This window comes from Protobothrops mucrosquamatus, unplaced genomic scaffold, assembly GCF_001527695.2.
Source record: "Protobothrops mucrosquamatus isolate PMUCROS unplaced genomic scaffold, P.Mucros_1.0 scaffold6297, whole genome shotgun sequence".
NCBI classification, from domain to species: Eukaryota; Metazoa; Chordata; class Lepidosauria; order Squamata; family Viperidae; genus Protobothrops; species Protobothrops mucrosquamatus.
Window position 1 is genome coordinate 1 of NW_015392125.1, and position 20,154 is coordinate 20,154.

A 20,154-nucleotide genomic window follows, 5' to 3' on the forward strand; every position below is an offset into this window, starting at 1 on the left:
GAAGAAGAAAGCCTTGTAGAAAAATTGGCATTACCACATTGGATTTAAATTGGACTTTATAGAGTTCCTAATCTGATCGACGACTTCTTAAAAAGTTCTCCTTTAATTGTAGCATCCAAACCCAAGGAGGTGAAGTTTCAGGTACAGGGCTGATTCTGCTTTGAAGAAGCTATCTTTAACTCTTTAAAATGAAATTGATTATTTTTTTTGGGAAGGTTACATGCCACTTGGTTTTACTGCTTATTCTTGTTCTTTTAATAGATTATCGCTGCTGATTTCGGTGTCTTCTGTATTCTGTTTGGCGTTCTAGATCATTGTCCTGAAACCCTGATGTGAAAACCGTGAGTTAAAAAGCCTAATCAAACAAAAATAACTTCACCAACACGCCCCAGATCTTTCTAATTAAGTTGTGCAAGAGCATAGCTGGAGCCAATCAAAATCCAGGAGAGCAATATGCGAATAGAATAGAATAGAATAGAATAGAATAGAATAGAGAACAGAGAATAGAATAGAATAGAATAGAATAGAGAATAGAGAACAGAGAACAGAGAATAGAATAGAATAGAATAGAATAGAATAGAATAGAATAGAATAGAATAGAATAGAATATTATAGAATAGAATAGAATAGAATAGAGTAGAGTAGAGTAGAGTAGAGTAGAGTAGAATAGAATAGAATAATGGAATGTAGAATAGAGTAGAGTAGAGTAGAGTAGAGTAGAGTAGAGTAGAGTAGAGTAGAATAGAATAATGGAATGTAGAATAGAGTAGAGTAGAGTAGAGTAGAATAATGGAATGTAGAATAGAGTAGAGTAGAAATAGAATAGAATAGAGTAGGAATGGAATGGAGTGGAGTGGAGTGGAGTGGAGTGGAGTAGAGTAGAGTAGAGTAGAGTAGAGTAGAATAACTTTATTGTCAATTTAAATGTACATTAATCAGCATACATTACAATGAGATTTCTTATGTAACCACTCCAATATACACTGCATAAACATGACAAATAAAATAAATTAAATTAAATTATACATATACCCACATATACATGCATAAGTGGCCCAGAGAAACACAGTCTAGTCTGGATGTATGCAAAAAATATATATGCAACAAACAGCCACTTTGCTGCAAATTCAGCATTGGCACTCTGCACAGCTACGAGCTCTTGTGCTAAAATAACAATTTAGAGATTAAAAACAATCAAATCACAGTCAGCTTTCACCACTGGGAGCTGCTCCTGCTCCTTTAAACCGATGAATTCAGGAAGAGGACTTAACAGAGACTCATCTTAAGCGGGTTTTTTTGCAAAGTCTTCTAGCCCCCAGGCCGGTCTACGATCCCTAATTTTGTGCCGGACGAACGGGTGGATTGCAAACCCCTCAAAGCATTTCAAATAATACAATCTTTTTGCCAGCTTGTCCAATTCTTACCAGGGCTTCCTCTGCACACTGGAATACATAACACACAAAATGGAAGCCTCCGTTTTTGGAAGGCTCCCTGCAGATAAATCCAAAGTGATCCACGTGCCTAATCCCCTGCAAAGACAAAATTCGTTGCATCAAATGTTTGTAAAGGAACAGGTATAAATAGCACGGGTCGCAGTAAGCAATACACAGAGTCCTTGCTTTACGACCCCAAAATTCCATATGCTAAGCAAGACGATTGTTAAGTGAGTTTTGCCTCACTTTACGACTTTGCTTGCCACGCTTCTTAAGTGAATCAGCCATTAAGTTAGGAACACGGTCATTAAGCAAAGCTAGCTTCCCCCACTGACATTGCTTGTGAGAAGGTCACAAAAGGGGATCACGTGACCCCGGGACACCGCAACCGTCATAAATACGAGTCAGTTGCCAAGCGTCCGAATTTTGATCACGTGACCCTGGGGACGCTGCAACGTCCGTAAGTGTGAAGAACAGTTCTGAACAGGAAAAAAAAAAGGAAATAACCGATAATTTTTCAACGGTGAGGCCTTAAGATAAGAGAACATGGTCCACAAATCTTACGGCGAGCCTCCAAATCAAGAGGCAGGTTGTAGCATCTGCCTTGCTTTATCGACAGATTTTAAGATGTCGGGTATAAATATTCTCTTCCAACGCCTGAGCTACGAGCTAACCATTAAGTGAACTGGGAGTAGGAAAATTAAGATTTTATTTCCAGCTGGCCTGAAAAAAAAAGAAAAAGAGAATTTGACCTTGAGGGCAAAGGGACTCAGGGCTGACTCAGAAATATTCTCAGACAACAGGAAACGGTCTCAAAGAAGCTCTTTCTAATTTATGACAGATTTCCTTTAGAAATAACCGTTCTGGGATTTAGGCTAACGTGTTTTGAAGTTTCTTTTATAAGTATGTTCATTATTGGCAGCCAACCCATTCAGGATGAGAGGATTCCCACGGAATTGCATGATTTGCATCTATTCTTTGGACAATCTGGGGGCAAAAAATCCCCCAGCTTCATGATCCCCCAGGGGACGCTGCAATCCGTCGTAAAAACGAACCAGTTGCAAGTATGAAAAAATGGTTGTAAATCCCTTTTTTTCAGCGCCGTCGTAATTTGGAACAGTTGCTAAACAAACTGCGACGAGTCAGGGACTATCTGTATAAAACTGTAATCGAGTGGTCGTTTAATTAAACAGCCAAAACACCAATGGGATTTTGTTTCACAACGAAACAAAAATCCAGTGATCATGACGACGAGGGTAACGTGTGAAAAAAACAACAGAGAAATCAATCAGAGACAAAAGAATAAAAAGAAAAGAAAAAAGAAACAAAAAAGTCAATACCTGTGAGCAAAAAGAAATTTCTTTAAAGCTCTTCTCAATGACTACTTTTTTGGTCTCAGGACTAATGATGTAAACTTCGGACTGCCCAATCTGAAAAATGATAAAAAAAACCACAATGTTAATAAGCTTTTATTATGCAGCCAAAACACGATCCCCATTATTGCGATCAGCATTTTGAGTCAGGATACCTGGAACGCTCTGCGTAAGCAGGACGCAAGGGAGGAGGATGTAAAATGCTATTTAAGGGCATTTGATAAGGGCATAAATGCTATTTATTGAACCACAGATTTGCTGACGTCGAAACATCGATTAAGCCGGCTAAACAAATGTCACGTGACCACCGTGTTTGGAAACGATACAGCGAGGCTTGCAAATTCTGCCCTCGCTGCGTTTGCCCATTAAGTACGCGAAGAAGACGGCCGGCGTTGTGACATGGCAATATGCGTGCCATCATTCTCACGTCATTGTGGTTTATGCTGAACGGCTCTTCTTTGTAAAAAAGAGCTCAACTATTTGCCTGCCCATCCTGACGATACGGTTGTTCGTAGATCCTTTCCTGCTCGCTCATCTTTTGGGCTTGAAATAGATCAGACCTGTGTATCTCACAGCCCATGGGTCTTAGGGTGTCCCCATCTGGCCCACATCAATTGCTTGGTAAGAAAGAGTGCAGAGAACAGCAGCAAATATGATCAGGGGACTGGAGGCTAAAACATACAAGGAACGGTTGCTGGAATTGGGTATGTCTAGTCTAATGAAGAGAAGGATGAGGGGGGACATGATAGCAGTCTTCCAATATCTCAGGGGCTGCCCCAAAGAAGAGGGAGTCAAGCTATTCTCCAAAGGACCTGAAGGCAGGACAAGAAGCAACGGATGGGAACTAACCAAAGAGAGAAGCAACCTAGAACTAAGGAGAAACTTCCTGACAGTGAGAACAATTGATCAGTGGAACAACCTGCCTCCAGAAGCTGTGATAGACTGGATAGCCATTTGTCTGAAATAGTATATTCATGTCTGAGCAGGGGGTTGGACTAGATGACCTCCAGGGTCCCTTCCAAACATCTAGTTTAATGAAGAGAAGGACGAGGGGGGACACGATAGCAGTGTTCCAATATCTGAGGGGCTGCCCCAAAGAAGAGGCAGTCAAGCTATTCTCCAAAGCGCCTGAAAGCAGGACAAGAAGCAACGGATGGAAACTAATCAAGGAGAGAAGCAACCTGGAACTAAGGAGAAACTTCCTGACAATCAGAACAATTAACCAGTGGAACCACCTGCCTCCAGAAGCTGTAAATGCTCCAACACTGGAAGTTTTTAAGAAGAGACTGGACAGCCATTTATCCGAAATAGTATAGGGTTTCCTGCCTGAGCAGTGGTTGGACTAGATGACCTCCAAGGTCCCTTCCAACTCTGTTGGCTGGGTGACTTTGGGCCAATCACCAGGAGAAGGTGAGTTCTAATCCCGCCTTAGGCATGAAAGCCGGCTGAGTGACTTTGGGCCAATCACCAGGAGACGGTGAGTTCTAGTCGCTCCTTAGGTTGGCCTTTCAGCCCAACCCACCACACAGGGTTGTTGTGAGGGAAGGTGTGTTGAACCTGTTTGCTGCCTCCAATGTTATTTGCGACAATAATAACAAAGATGGGATACAAATAAATAAAATTCATAGGCAATTATTCGTTATCGGCTTCAAAGAAGAAGGAAGCGTTGGACATTATTATTATTATTATTTATTGAATTTACTCCCTGTTCGATGGCCCCTACTCCGAAGTTAAGTGGGAGCATTCACACACCCAGATGTCAGATGCGCTGTAAAAGGAAACGACAAGATCCACAAGAAGCTAAACTCTAATGGAGTTATTTCCCATAAGTACAGCCTCCACAATTTGTTTTCCTCTTTACACCGTTTCCCGGAGCAAAACCTAAATCTTAAATAGTTTGAAGGATTTCCAAACTAGAAGTCTGATTTACATACATCTCGCTTTGGTGCCAGGCAGTATCACCAGGGACCGTTTTTAGCTTTTATACAAACTGCTTTAAAGGGCAGGTAAAGTGAATGGGATAAACAGACACCTGTTGGAAATAACATGACCGTACAGATCATGTATTCATTCAAGGCTGCAATTTTGGGACGGCGACTGTTTGAGCCACGTGTTGCCAGGCTACCGTACATGTCACGGGTCTGAAGCAAGGAGACCGGGAGACGTTACCTCATAATCCGTTGAATGCATTTTTAATGGGCCGGTTTTACTCGCTGCTGCTTATATTTTACTTGGAAACTCTTCGTCGGTGTTAGGTGTGTTAAGAGCTCGCCGCCAATTGCACGGTGAGCTGAGTTCTGGCAAAACTCTGAAAAGCCCAATATGTTGGGACTGCTCTCCCGAGCAAACAGCTTAATAATAATAATAATAATAATAATAATAATAATAATAATAATAATAATAATAATAGTAGTAGTAGTAGTAGTAGTAGTAGTAGTACCAATAGTAATAGGCGCCTTGGGTGCAATCCCAGAACAACTGGAGCACCACTTGAACACCATCATCGGCATTGACAAATTCGCCATTAGTCAATTGCAAAAGGCGGCCTTACTAGGAACTGCTTCCATCCTGCGAGGATATCTGTAATACCATCAAACATACACATCTGCCTATCCCAGGTCCTTGGGAAGGACTCGATAGGTAGACAAAAATGCCAAATCCAGTCTGAACATCTGGCTGACTGTGCAATGATCCATAATAATAAGAATAAAGTTGGAAGGGACCTTGGAGGTCATCTAGTTCAACCTCCTGTTCAGGCAGGAAACCCTATACCATTTTGGACAAATGGCTGTCCAGTCTCTTCTTAAAAACTTCCACTGTTGGAGCATTCACCGCTTCTGGAGGCAGGTTGTTCCCCTGGTTAATTGTTCTAACTGCCAGGAAGTTTCTCCTTAGTTCTAGGTTGCTTCTCTCCTTGATTAGTTTCCATCCGTTGCTTCTTGTCCTGCCTTCAGGTGCTTTGGAGAATAGCTTGACTCCTTCTTCTTTGGGGCAGCCCCTCAAATATTGGAAGACTGCTATCATGTCCCCCCTCATCCTTCTCTTTATTAAACTAGACAGACCCAATTCCAGCAACCGTTCCTTATATGTTTTAGATTCCAGTCCCCTGATCATCTTTGTTGCTCTTCTCTGCACTCTTCCTAGAGTCTCAACATCTTTTTTACATCGTGGTGACCAAAACTGGATGCAGTATTCCAAGGGTGGCCTTACCAAGGCTTTGTAAAGTGGTATTAACACTTCACGTGTATGTGATGGAACTGGTAAGTGGTTTTGCTTTGCTTTTTCTATTGTAGAGTGTTCTCTGAGCTTGGTGGTTTTCTTGCAGACGTTTCATGACCAAGCTAGGTAACATCATCCGTGCCACCCAAAAAACCACGAAGCTCGGAGAGCACCAAGGACCCCACAGTTCAACCCTGAGCTATAAATATTCTCTTCTGTTGGTGTTTTATTTTTCTAATATGATAACATTTCCTTAATGGGTTCCATCACAAATCAGAACAATGGAAGGACAGCATACCACATAAAATGGTAGCCACAAAAGCATCAACATTGATAACCTCTCCAAATTTACAACACAGCTTTGGCAGCTGAGATGGTATAATGGAATGAAAAGGTCTGGGTGAATTGCAAGATTACAAGGACCTTTTTGGGAGGCATGTCTTATTTGATAGGATCCTATCTCAAGGTCCTCTTCCACCCTAGTTATCCAACATATTTCCATGACGGACTCTTAGAAGAGGTTGGTACAAAGCAACAGAAAGCAACTTGGGGGTTTGCGTGTAGGAGTACCATCATAAACTATAACCATTTCATAACAAATTACTGGAATTAGGTATGTCTAGTTTAATAGGGGTGACGTGATAGCAGCCTTCCAATATCTCAGGGGCTGCCCCAAAGAAGAGGGAGTCAAGCTATTCTCCAAAGCACCTGAAGGCAGGACAAGAAGCAACGGATGGAAACTAATCAAGGAGAGAAGCAACCTAGAACTAAGGAGAAACTTCCTGACAGTCAGAACAATTAACCAGGGGAACAACCTGCCTCCAGAAGCGGTGAATGCTCCAACACTGGAAGTTTTTAAGAAGAAACTGGACAGCCATTTGTCCTAAAATGGTATAGGGTTTCCTGCCTGAGCAGGGGGTTGGACCAGATGACCTCCAAGGTCCCTTCCAACATTATCATCATCATCATCATCATCATCATCATCATCATCATCATCATCATCATCATCATCATCATCATCATCATCATCATCATCATCATTATTATTATTATTATTATTATTATTATTATTATTATTATTATTATTATTATTATTATTATCAAGGAGAGAAGCAACCTGGAATTAAGGAGAAATTTCCTGACAGTGAGAACAATTAGCCAGTGGAACGACTTGCCTCCAGAAGTTGTGGGCGCTCCATCACTGGAGGCTTTTAAGAAGAGACTGGACAACATTTGTCTGAAATGGTAGGTTTCCTGCCTGAGCAGGGGGTTGGACTAGAAGACCTCCAAGGTCCCTTCCACCTCTGTTATTCTATTCTATTCTATTCTATTCTATTCTATTATATTCTATTCTATTCTACTCCAATCTAATCTAATCTAATCTAATCTAATCTAATCTAATCTAATCTAATCTAATCTAATCTTCTAAAACCAGGGCCTCCTTATTTGACCTAACCTTAATTCCTCATAAGTAGGGACAGTTGCCAGTTGCTCAATAAAGAAGGAAGTGTAAGGTCAGAAGTATTTTTTTTTATTACACCATAACCCATTTCCTTAAACTAAAAGAAATGCTACATCCATTCCAGGAAGCCGTGGGGTTACCCAGCTGCCTTGAAAGAAGCTTCACACTTAAGGTCAGCATCACCTACATTTCATCTGCTAGAGAGGGCCCTTGTCCTAGGAAATCAATGGAACAGAGGGCAGTAGGTGAATCAGCTAATAATTTACCTCAGAAACAGCCACTCAGCTTAGCCTGGGAAAAAACGTCCCGAGAAAGATTTCCAAAGACCCAAATGGACTCTGCCTTCATTAACTCATTATAACCGAGACTGGAAAACTCCTACTGAAATTTCCAAGATTAGGTAGGTAGCCCAGACTAAAACCCCCTGCATGAGCAGGGGGTTGGACTAGAAGACCTCCAAATTCCCTTCCAACTCTGTTATTCTATTCTGTTCTGTTCTATTCTGTTCTATTCATTCTATTATTCTACTCTCTATTCGTTCCATTATTCTATTCTATTCTGTTCTGTTCTGCTCTATTCGTTCCATTATTCTATTCTATTCTGTTCTGTTCTGCTCTGCTCTATTCATTCCATTATTCTATTCTATTCTATTCTATTCTATTCTATTCTATTCTATTCTATTCTATTCTATTCTATTCCTATTTCTATTCTATTTCTATTCTATCCTATCCCATTCCATCTATTCTATTCTATTCTATTCTATTCTATTCTATTCTATTCTATTCTATTCTATATTCCATTATTATTCTATTCTATTCTATTCTATTCTATTCTATTCTATTCTATTCTATTCTATTCTATATTCCATTATTATTCTATTCTATTCTATTCTATTCTATTCTATTCTATTTTCCATTATTATTCTATTCTATTCTTCTATTCTATTCTATTCTATTCTATTCTATTCTATTCTATTCTATTCCATTCCATTCCATTCCATTCCATTCCATTCCATTCCATTCCACTCCACTCCACTCCACTCCACCCTACCCTATCCTAAACTATCCTAAACTCCCCTATCCTAAAGTTATAGGCCACCATCCCAGCTGATGATGAGCTGAATCTGACTTCAAGGATCCCAAGAGGTGGGCCGATTTGATTCTAAACCGAAAATCAAACTTCCTTCATTGCCCATTAACTGCAGCATTTCAACGATTAGCAACACAATGGACGATCGGGGAAGGCCAAGCAAACAAAACCAGGCTTTTTACCGTGAACAACATAATCCGGTTCCCGGCGATATCCGTCGGCTGTACGTTTTGCCCCTGGATAAATTGACTTTTTAAGTTCAGAGTTAGGACCTCGTCATCATCCAAGGATCTGGCCAAGCTGTTACCCTTCAGGCTCCAGGTCTGCAAGTCCCTTTTAAAAGCAAAAGAACGGAGTCCAGGCTGAGAGTAAGATTTCCTCATAGGTTGAGCGGCCTGTTCCTCGCTCACCAGAGGCTGGAAAACCGAGAGGAATTTGTCACTTATGGAAAATCCACTTGAGGCGTGATCGGCGGTGTCATTTGGATGAGGCGCGTCCAGTTTTTTGGTATAACTCACATCGTTAAATTTCTCGATGCACTCGTCTATCAGGGCCGGAGGCGCGTTTTTGTGGGCTACGGTCACCCGGCCGCAAAACAGCACCTCAAACTTCTTGCTAAAATGATCCTCGACATCCGAAAGTTGGTTCTGAAGTTCTTCCTGACGGGCGATCTTCCCTGCTTGTCTGATGGTGCTAATAATCTCAGGCACCTGCAAGGTAGATACGTATAATATAAAATCGACATAAAATATATATTTCTTTTAAAAGAGGAGGAAAAGAGGAAGGAAAACGCTGGCAGAAAGCCAGAAGGGGAGAGAGTGTCCAAATTGCAACTCTTGACTTTTGTCTCCTGGGAAGGTTCCTCAATTTATGACCACAGCCGAGCTCAAAGTTTCTGTTGCTAAGGAGGAGGGTTGTTAAGGGAATTTCGCCCCCATTTTACGATCTTTCCTGCCACAGTTCTTAAGTGAAATCCCTGCAGCTTTTCATTTAGCAACACGGTTATTAAGTGAGGACTTGGCTTATCCGAGGGTCACTCACCTGTCTGAGACTGTGTAGGTTCTCCTGCTTAAGCGGGAGGCTGGACTAGAAGACCTCCAAGGTCCCTTCCAGCTTCTATTCTATTCTATTCTATTCTATTCTATTCTATTCTATTCTATTCTATTCTATTCTACTCTACTCTACTCTACTCTATTCTTCAATCAATCAATTTCTCCTATTCTATTCTATTCTATTCTATTCTATTCTATTCTATTCTATTCTATTCTATTCTATTCTATTCTATTCTTATTCTTCAATCAATTTCTTCTATTCTATTCTATTCTATTCTATTCTATTCTATTCTATTCTATTCTATTCTATTCTATTCTAACATGACCCCAGGACATTGCAACCGTCATAAATATGAGCCAGTTGTAAAATGGAGCCAACGTCACTTAACAGCTGTCTTGCTTAGCAATGGAAATTTTGAGCTCAGCTGTGGTTGCATGTCAAGGACTAAAAAGAGAAGAAGGTAGCAAAATAACTGTTTCTGGAGGGAAAAAATCTGATCTTTGCCTGCATCTTTATCAACTTTGGGGGGTGGGTGGGAAGGAGAAGCAAATAATAATATTTGAGACAGAAACCTAATAAGGACATTTAATGGACAACAGACATATTTCTGTAGAATTACTCAGAGGATCACAGCAGGGAAAGAACAATGACCTAACAACGAAACAGGAAGAATGACCTCATTCTCAGAATATAGTCTGTGGTTCAATTAGCCAACGTGTAGTTGAACTTTGAGCAGCTCAATTTTTTGAAAGTACTTTTTGAAAAGTAGAAGAGAACTTGTAATGTGTTCTCTCAAAAGGCTTTTATATGATGGACCTCTGTAGAGGTTACAAAAATGTCTGCATTTGCTTGTTTGACCAATATTTAGAAACAGTATATCTACATATATCATCTATCATCATCTATCATTATGTATCATTTCTCTGTCTACTTATCATTCATATCTGTCTGTCTGTCTATCTACCTATCATTATCTACCATCTGTCTGTCTGTCTGTCTCTGTCTTTCTGTCTGTCTGTCTATCTATCTACCTATCTATCCTTATCTACCATCTGTCTGTCTGTCTGTCTGTCTCTGTCTGTCTGTCTATCTATCTACCTATCTATCATTCTACCATCTGTCTGTCTGTCTGTCTGTCTGTCTGTCTGTCTGTCTATCTACCTACCTACCTACCTACTTACCATCTGTCTGTCTGTCTGTCTGTCTTCTATCTATCAAATTCCCATGACATGGAAAGCAACTATCATCTAGCTATCTGTCCGTCCATCCATCCATCCATCCATCCATCCATCATCATGTATCATCTTCCTTCTGTCTGTCTGTCTGTCTGTCTGTCTGTCTACCTATCTTCTTTGTCTCTATCTATCTATCTATCTATCTATCTATCTATCTATCTATCTATCTATCTATCTATCTATCTATCTATCTATCTATCTCTAAGCTAACTTTCTTTACAATAATGTTCAGCTTCTAATTATTTCTCTAACAGTCTTCAATTAATCTCTCACGTCATCATTCCTCCTAATACACACATAGCAGAATTTATACAATCACCAGTTCGTTCGTTCATAATCAAATGTGATGGATTATTTTAAAATAGGAAGTAAGAAGGCAGGAAATATTATTCTTTCTGGAAATACCCTGCGGATAATATTGTAAATTAATTTTCAACATACTCTTGACAGCTTTGTTTTACTGAGAGATGCATGACAGAACAGGGTGTATACTATAGACCAGACATGTCAAACCACAAGGCCCGGAGGCCGGATGCGGCCCGCAAAGTAGTTTCATGTGACCCGTGAAGCCTTCCTGGAAACAGTGAGGGAACGGCCCCCGCTGCCTTGGCCCTGGCCCAGGCCAGCCGGGAGCCCATGTACAATTTTGTGGTGGCCATCTTGGCACTTGCCCCGGTCCCACCCCCATATGCCAGAGACCCTCAGATCTGTCCCACTCCTGCCCAGGACCCCACAGGCACCCTTGACGCGAATGATGTAGAACTGGTCACACCCACCCAGTAGGCCGCACCCACTCCATCCACGCCCACCCAGTAGGCCACACCCACCCTGGCCACACCCACCCAGCCCCCCCCAGGGCAACCGCAATGCTGATGTGGCCCTCAAGTGACATTGAGTTTGACACCCCTGCTATAGACTTTAAGAAGGATTTGATAGGGGCGACAACGCAAATCGTGGTTTTTATTATCGCCTGTTCACCGCCCTGAGTCCCGTAAGGGAGATAGGGCGGTATATAAATTCAATAAATAATAATAATAATAAATCTATTAGCTTCTTTTGTCATGTCTGTATTGTGAAAAAATCTGCAAACCTTTGGATGGGAGAGAAAGCAATTTTCATCTTATTTTACGATCCACATGACATAATGCTTCCACATCACTCTCTAAGAACTTTTTCACATTCCCCTCTTCCAAATTTTAAATCCCTTTCTCTGAGCCTTTCCCACCAAAATGAGCAAGCAAGTAAAGAATTATTTATGCGTCCTTACTCTGGAAAGTGACGTACGTTTATTGGGACCTCCATAAATTTTAATTTGGGCAATAGTTGATGTGAACTTTGTGGAGAAACTGCTTTTGCAATTCTGTCAGCCTTGTAGGTAGTAATACAAACTATTTCTCTCAGGACTCCCATTTCATGTCTGTAAACAGGAAAGTGGGTGAAAGTAGAAGCCTTATCAAAACAACGTAGATTCAAAGCACAAACATTTCTATCCACACAATGAACCACAAAACAGGATCTGAGAAGCTGCACGGAGAGTTTCCCTCCATGGAAGAGATGATTAGGCTGTCATTCAATTGGAGTGCCCCACGATTAGAACTAGCTGAACAGAGCAACAAAAGACAATTGTACGGCAACAAGATACAACAAAACAGGCTCACCTGAGCCAATACAATTACAATGGCTCAGGTGACCCTGGTCCTTGACCGTGCAGGCTCAAAGATCTGAGCAATTAGATTTGCTTTTCTTCTGCAACCTTAACAGAGTAGAGTAGAGTAGAGTAGAATATAGAATAGAATAGAATTATAGAATAAGGAATACAGAATAGAATAGAATAGAATAGAATAGAATAGAATAGAATAGAATAGAATAGAATAGAATAGAATATAAATTGGAATAGAATAGAATATAGAATAAGATAGAGTAGAGTAGAGTAGAGTAGAGTAGAGTAGAATAGAATAGAAATAGAATAAGGAATACAGAATAGAATTAGAATAGAATAGAATTATAGAATAAGGAATACAGAAGAGAAGAGAATGGAAGAGAAGAGAATATAGAATGATAGAATAGAGTAGAGTAGAGTAGAGTGTAGAATAGAATAGAATAGAATAATGAATAGAATAATGAATAGAATACAATAGAGTAGAGTAGAAGAGAATATAGAATAAGATAGAATAGAGTAGAGTAGAATAGAATAGAAATAGAATAAGGAATACAGAATAGAATAGAATAGAATAGAATAGAATAAGGAATACAGAATAGAAGAGAAGAGAAGAGAAGAGAAGATAGAATGATAGAATAGAGTAGAGTATAGAATAGAATAGAATAGAATAGAATAATGAATAGAATAATGAATAGAATACAATAGAGTAGAAGAGAATATAGAATAAGATAGAATAAGTAGAGTAGAGTAGAGTAGAGTAGAGTAGAGTAGAGTAGAGTAGAATAGAATAGAATAGAATAGAATAGATATTGGAATATAGAATAGAATAGAATATAGAATAGATATTGGAATATAGAATAGGATAGGATAGAATAGAATAGAATAGAATAGAACAGAATAGATATTGGAATATAGTATAGAACAGAATAAAATAGAATAGAACAGAACAGAACAGAATAGAATTATAGAATAAGGAATACAGAATAGAAGAGAAGAGAATATAGAATGATAGAATAGAATAGAATAGAATAGAATAGAATAGAATAGAATAGAATAGAATAGAATAGAATAGATATTGGAATATAGAATAGAATAGAATATAGAATAGATATTGGAATATAGAATAGAAAAGAATAGAATAGAAAGGGACCTTGTAGGTCACCTAGTCCTACCCGCCTGCCCAAGCGGCACCCTACAACATCATTTCTGACACATGGCAGTCCAGTCTCTTCCTGAAAGCTTACAGTGATGAAGCTCCCACAACCTCTGAAGGCAACTTCAGTTCCATTGGTTGATTGTTCTCACTGTCAGGAAGTTTCTCCTTATTTCTAGGTTGAATCTCTCCTTGATCAGTTTCCATCCCTTATTTCTTGTCTGGCCTTCAGGTGCTTTGAGAATAGCTTGACCCCCTCCTCCTCTCTGTGACAGTCCCTCAAACACTGGAAGACTGCTATCATGTCCCCCCTCGTTCTTCTCTTCATTAAACTAGACATACCCAATTCCAACAACCGTCCTTGATATGTTTTAGCCTCCAGTCCCCTGATCATCTTGGTTGCTCTTCTCTGCACTCTTTCTAGAGTCTCAACATCTTTTTTATAGTGTGGAGATCAAAACTGGTTGCAGTATTCTAGGTGTGGTCTTACTAAGGCTTGGTAGAGTGGTATTAGTACCTCACGTGATCTTGATTGAATCCCCCTGTTAATGCAACTTAGGATTGCAATGGCTTTTTTTGGCCGCCGCCGCACACTGTCGGCTCACATTTAATGGATCGTCCACTAAGACTCCAAGATCCCTCTCACAGTTGCCGCTATTAAGCCTGGTTTCACCCAATTTATGTGTCTACTTTTGGTTTTTCTTCCAAAAGAAAACTTTACATTGAATTTCATTTCGTTAGACAGGGTCCAGTGTTCAAATCTGGAGGGAAACACCCCTCCGAAGTTCAGAAAAGTCAATCTGTTGGCAGTTGTACAACAGAGGCCTTCTCCTTTTTTTTTTTTTGTACACGTGTTGTGCAGCAAACCTCAAAAAGCACAAGGGAGCTACAACTGCACAGTTGGGGAACACCATCTTCCTATGCTGAAATATTCCTCTTACGTTGAAGCAAAAACCAGCAGACGCGATAGATTTTCCAAAGCCAAATCTAGTGGGGTTTTAATCATTTACAACTGGTCCTCAACTTACAACAGTTTGTTTAGTGACTGGATTTACAACAGCACCGAAAAAAAGGGACTTACGACCGTTTTTCACACTTACGGCCATTGCAGCCTCCCCACGGTCACAGGAAAAAAATGTAGACGTTTGACAACTGACTCATATTTACGACGGTTGCAGTGTCCCGGATCAAAGTGTGATGGTCACGTTTTTTGCGACTTTCTCACAAGCCACGCCGGGATCACGTGATCCCCTTTTGTGACCCCCCTGGCAAACAGAGTCAATGGGGGGGGAGCCAGATTCACTTAACAACCACGTTATTAGCTTAACAACTGTGGCGAGACAAGTCCTAAAATGGGGCGAAGCTCACTTAACACACGTCTCACTTAACAGCACAAATTTTAGGCCCAGTGGTCGTCGTAAGTTGAGGACCACCTGTGTTATGGGAACGCCATGATTTCTAGGAACCAACTGGAGGGGTGACTGCCGGGTAAACGACAAATACTGTTTTAAAAGTATCGTTTTGACCTTGATTACTCAGCCTCAAGAGGGTTAAGATGAATTTAGCCCCAGAAAACAAGAGGACTAGAATCTTGCAACATAAACAATTTCTTAAGAGAGAGAGAGGGGATGGGGTGGGGAAAGTTCAAAGGATTTCATCACTAGAGGCTTTTAAGGAGAGACTTGTCTGAAATGGTATAGGGTCTCCTGCCTGAGCAGGGGGGCTGGACTAGACGACCTCCAAGGTCCCATCCAGCTCTATTCTGATGGACTGACTTTATTTCGGTCGCTGACCAGCCTTAAGGGGAGGAGTTAATTTTCAAGAATATGATTTCATTTTTCCATTTTAACGTTCTCAACGCGAAGGTTACCCCTACCACATGGCTGTTGCTTTTTTTTATCTCTTAAAAGTTCTTTAAAACGCATTAGCAAAGGTAGCCAGCGCATTAATATTCCTCTTTTCCATTCTCTGGAAACAACTCTGTAACATTTAGCGTGCATTAGGATCATGATGCACTTAAAGCATTTCCTTGTTGAAGGCAACAGGCCGTGATCCACTCATAAATTGGTGCCTGTATCGGTAGCTCTCTATAGGATCTACAAACGGTTCTCGTCTTACGTCCACAATGGAGCCCAAAATTTACGGTTCATGAGCGATATTCTCCTTCCCTGGACATAATGTGCTGGAGTAATGGCTATCCTCTCCTATCCTTTTTTACAATCATGGATGCTTCTTCCCTTTTAAAAAATCTAATTAAGCAGCTATTTCAATAATTCATCTTCCTGTTTTGAGTAGTTCGTTCTCTAATGTTTAAGGACAATCGAGTGGATACTTCAAAGTGGAGTTATTCTGGTGTCCATCTTCTCCTTTTAGTTACAAGCCAGAAGCATTAGAAGAAATAATTCTGTTTTTCTTATCTTGCTAGCCACTATTAGTCTGCTCAACTGTATACAATGTGCACGTAACGCTATGAGGTTTATAATTATAAATTTGGAAGGGACCTTGGAGGTCTTCTAGTCCAACCCCCTGCTCAGGCAGGAAACCCTATACCATTTCGGACAAATGGCTATCCAGTCTCTTCTTAAAAACTTCCAGTGTTGGAGCATTCACTGCTTCTGGAGGCAGGTTGTTCCACTGGTTAATTGTTCTAACTGTCAGGAAGTTTCTCCTTAGTTCCAGGTTGCTTCTCTCCTTGATTAGTTTCCATCCGTTGCTTCTTCTCCTGCCTTCAGGTGCTTTGGAGAACAGCTTGACTCCCTCTTCTTTGGGGCAGCCCCTGAGATACTGGAACACTGCTATCATGTCCCCCCTCATCCTTTTCTTCATTAAACTAGACATACCCAATTCCAGCAACCATATGTTTTAGCCTCCAGTCCCCTGATCATCTTTGTTGTTCTTCTCTGCACTCTTTCTAGAGTCTCAATATCTTTTTTACATCGTGGTGACCAAAACTGGATGCCGTATTCCAAGTGTGGTCTTACCAAGGCATCGTAAAGTGGTATTAACAACACTTCATGTGATCTTGATTCTGTCCCTCTGTTAATGCAGCCTAGCAGTGTGTTGGCTTTTTTTGGCAGCTGCAACACACGGCTGGCTCATAGTTAAGTGATTGTCCACTAGGACTCTGAGATCCCTCTCACAGTTGCTACTATTGAGCAAGGTACCCCCTATACTATACCTGCACATTTGGTTTTTCTTGCCTAAATGTAGAACCTTACTTTTCTCACCACTGAATTTCATTTTAGTTGTGCTTTGACTTTCAGCAAAGTCTAAATGTGAGGCAGTTTAGGACAGGGAGATGCGACAGACTCAAAACTTTCAGCGTTAAGTCTAAATTCCAAAACGGTCTTAAACGAAATGATCTAAATGTCTTGTTTGATAGAAGGCAGATCCTCTCTTCTTATTCTAGAACTAAGGAGAAATTTTCCCACTGTTGGAACAATTAATCCGTGGAACAACTTGCCTCCAGAAGTCGTGGACGCGACTTGGATAACAACTAACTACACAGGCAGTCCTCAACTAACAAACATTTGTTTAAGTGACCGATCAGAGTTACAACGGCACAGGAAAAAAAGTGACTTATGACCGTGTTTCACACTTAACGACCGTCGCTGCCTCCCCACGGTCACGTGATCCAAATTCAGTTACGCTTGGCAACTGACTCACATTTACGACGGTTGCAGTGTCTGGGGTGTGTGTGTGTCACGTGTTCCTCTTTTGCCACCTTCTAACAAGGTGGGAAGCCCAATCCCCTTAACAACTGTGTCACTAACTTCACAACAGCAGTGATCTGCTTAACAATTTTGGCACAAAAGGTCGTAAAACGGGGCAAAAATCACTTCTGCTTAGCCACAGAAACGTTGAACTCAAGGGTGGACACTACCTGCATTTATATGTGGGTTGACCTGTTTGCATTTCAAAGGCTGAAATGCAAATCCGTTAAATTAAAATACCCTTCTTGCTTGGTCCAAAATACGTGGAAGGATGGAAACGGCGAAATTGTTTTTTGTGGCAAGACAAAGAGGGGGAAAAAAAATGAAGATTGTCTATTAAAAATATGCGCTTGCCTTTCCAGAATAACCACAGGAAGACAAGCCAGCCAGTGAAACAGACAGAAGGATGGAAATGAGTAAATATTTTTTTCCCACAAGGTTATAACAGGACAAAACTATGTGGACAGAGACAAGGTGACGTGAAGGGTTAATACCACTTTACAATGCCTTGGTAAGACCACACTTGGAATGCTGCATCCAGTTTGGGTCACCACGATGTAAAAAAAGATGTTGAGACTCTAGAAAGAGTGCAGAGAAGAGCAACAAAGATGATCAGGGGACTGGAGGCTAAAACCTACGAAGAACGGTTGCTGGAATTGGGTATGTCTAGTTTAATGAAGAGAAGGACCAGGGGGGACATGATAGCAGTGTTCCAATATCTGAGGGGCTGCCCCAAAGAAGAGGGAGTCAAGCTATTCTCCAAAGCGCCTGAAGGCAGGACAAGAAGCAACGGATGGAAACTAACCAAGGAGAGAAGCAACCTAGAACTAAGGAGAAACTTCCTGACAGTGAGAACAATTAACCAGTGGAACAACCTGCCTCCAGAAGCAGTGAATGCTCCAACACTGGAAGTTTTTAAGAAGAGACTGGACAGCCATTTGTCTGAAATGGTATAGGGCTTCCTGCCTGAGCAGGGGGTTGGACTAGATGACCTCCAAGGTCCCTTCCAACTCTGTTATTTTGTATACCCTGCAAGGGCTGAATCTGGCAACTGTTGGCAACTTCTACTCCAAAGCACCAAAGGGCAGGGGAAGAAATAATGGGTGAAAGCTTGTTAAGGAGAGATCCAACCTAGAATTTAAGGAAAAATGTCCTGACAATAAGAACAATGGAATCAATGGAAGAGTTGGCTTCCTGGAGTTATGGGTGCTCCATCGCTGGAGGTTTTCAAAAGTAGACTGAACAAGATAAGGTCTCCTGCCTTGAACCGGGGTTGGACTAGAAGACCTTTGAGGTTCCCTCCAGCGCTAGGATTCTACATTCTATGGTGCTTCATTCATGAGAGAGATCTAACATGTCAACATAGTTCAATTGCTATCAAAAGAAAGGGCGTGTATCCATTAATTTGAAAAGGAAGAGAAATCTCAGGAGATCAATTCTGGATCACAAACCTATCTAAAAAGTTTGAATTTGTTGAACTGTAGACTACTGGGCATAAAGGTTCATTATTTGTCAGCAATAAGAAACTCATTTAGTCGTTAAGAGTCTTCTCAAAGTTTGAATGTGGCAAGCATTTGGAGAGTCAAAACTTTTTTAAAAAATTCTGGTGTAATGCCAGAGAATATATGGCTTTTTTTTTTTTTTTTGGGCCAGGACTGAAATTTGAGGGAAAAATAAAAGCAAACTGGAGGGATTATGGACAGTTTAGCTTATGTACAGGACACACCCTTTGTATTAAGACTGAGCAGTAATCTCAAAAAATAGACAATAGCAAAGATTGTTTTAGTAGCATCGCTTATTTCACGGAATCATATATATATATATTTTTGCAATCAAGCAATCTACACGCAGAAGAAGAGGTCCAGGAGCGAGTTAAATTCTTGACATTTGCAACCCCACAGATCCTTGATAAACAATCCATGTTTTTCTTTAGTATAGTTAGAGACAATCATGTATATGTGTGTGTGTGTATATATATATATATCTTTGAAATTCTGGCTCAGCTTTTCAGTCATTTTGTGTCCCTGAAGGAACATTGGGAGAAAAAAAAAATATGTTTTAATTCGGTGTTGTAAAAATTCGAGTTGATTAACGCGGAAACTCAAAGTTGCATTGAAATGTATGAAGCTTTGGAGAGTGGGCAAAACGTCACACAAAACCACCCTAACCTTTAGTACTCTCCAGTGCCGGCTTCATATAAAATGAATGAAAAGGCTACGAAATCTTAGCAGCACTTAACGCATACAGCTTTACCGTTTTGTGTGTGTGTGTGTGTGTGTGTGTGTTTTGCTCTGCACGGCTCTGTCTAAGGAATTATTTTATCCTCCAGAGCTTCCGCTAACAATGAAAGGCTACTTTTTTGGAAACCAACAGGAAGGACCAGCTTCAAATCAAACCCTGTTAAAACAAGGTTTCGTGCAACCGTTGTCAATTTGCACCCCACGCCTTTAGAAGCCAAGGTTGTTAACAACAAGGGCTCTGCAACTTCAAAGAAAGCTATCGCTCCGAGGGGAGGCATTTATGACCCTCCAGCTGTGATCTCCAACGGAATTTCTCTTCTCTTCCAAAACCCAACCTCATCTCCTGGGAGGACAACGGAAGATCAAAGCAAGGGAGAAGGTCCTACCTACCTTTGCTACCCAGTTGAACAGGGGTGACATCCTAACAAGAGCAGACCCAACAGTGGGTGACCAGCTCCGGTGGCAACTGTCTTCTCCTCTTCTTGATCAGAGCTTGCTCTTCCACATCTGTCTCAAGCATCAGC

The 20,154-nt window shown here is 40.8% G+C and overlaps 1 protein-coding gene across 1 annotated transcript; it reads right to left on the reverse strand.

Annotated features, from left to right (window-relative positions):
- Positions 1 to 1,373: 1,373 nt before the first annotated feature.
- LOC107300168 (TBC1 domain family member 1-like) lies at positions 1,374 to 20,136 on the reverse strand. Its single transcript, XM_015829509.1, has 4 exons — positions 20,021 to 20,136; positions 8,759 to 9,286; positions 2,774 to 2,863; positions 1,374 to 1,529 (listed from the first exon to the last, which is right to left on the reverse strand). Exons 1-4 carry the CDS (start codon positions 20,048 to 20,050, stop codon positions 1,374 to 1,376), a joined length of 804 nt encoding a protein of 267 aa, XP_015684995.1. The 5' UTR covers positions 20,051 to 20,136.
- Positions 20,137 to 20,154: the final 18 nt, after the last annotated feature.

Bases quoted from the DNA above. Each gene is read 5' to 3' on its own strand.
- LOC107300168 (XM_015829509.1), bottom strand. From the start codon at position 20,050: ATGTCACCCCTGTTCAACTGGGTAGCAAAG. The intron at 9,287-20,020 runs GTAGGTAGGACC...TCTACCTTGCAG, and splicing joins TGTTCAACTGGGTAGCAAAG to GTGCCTGAGATTATTAGCAC. The intron at 1,530-2,773 runs GTATTGACTTTT...TTGTCTTTGCAG, and splicing joins AAATTTCTTTTTGCTCACAG to GGGATTAGGCACGTGGATCA.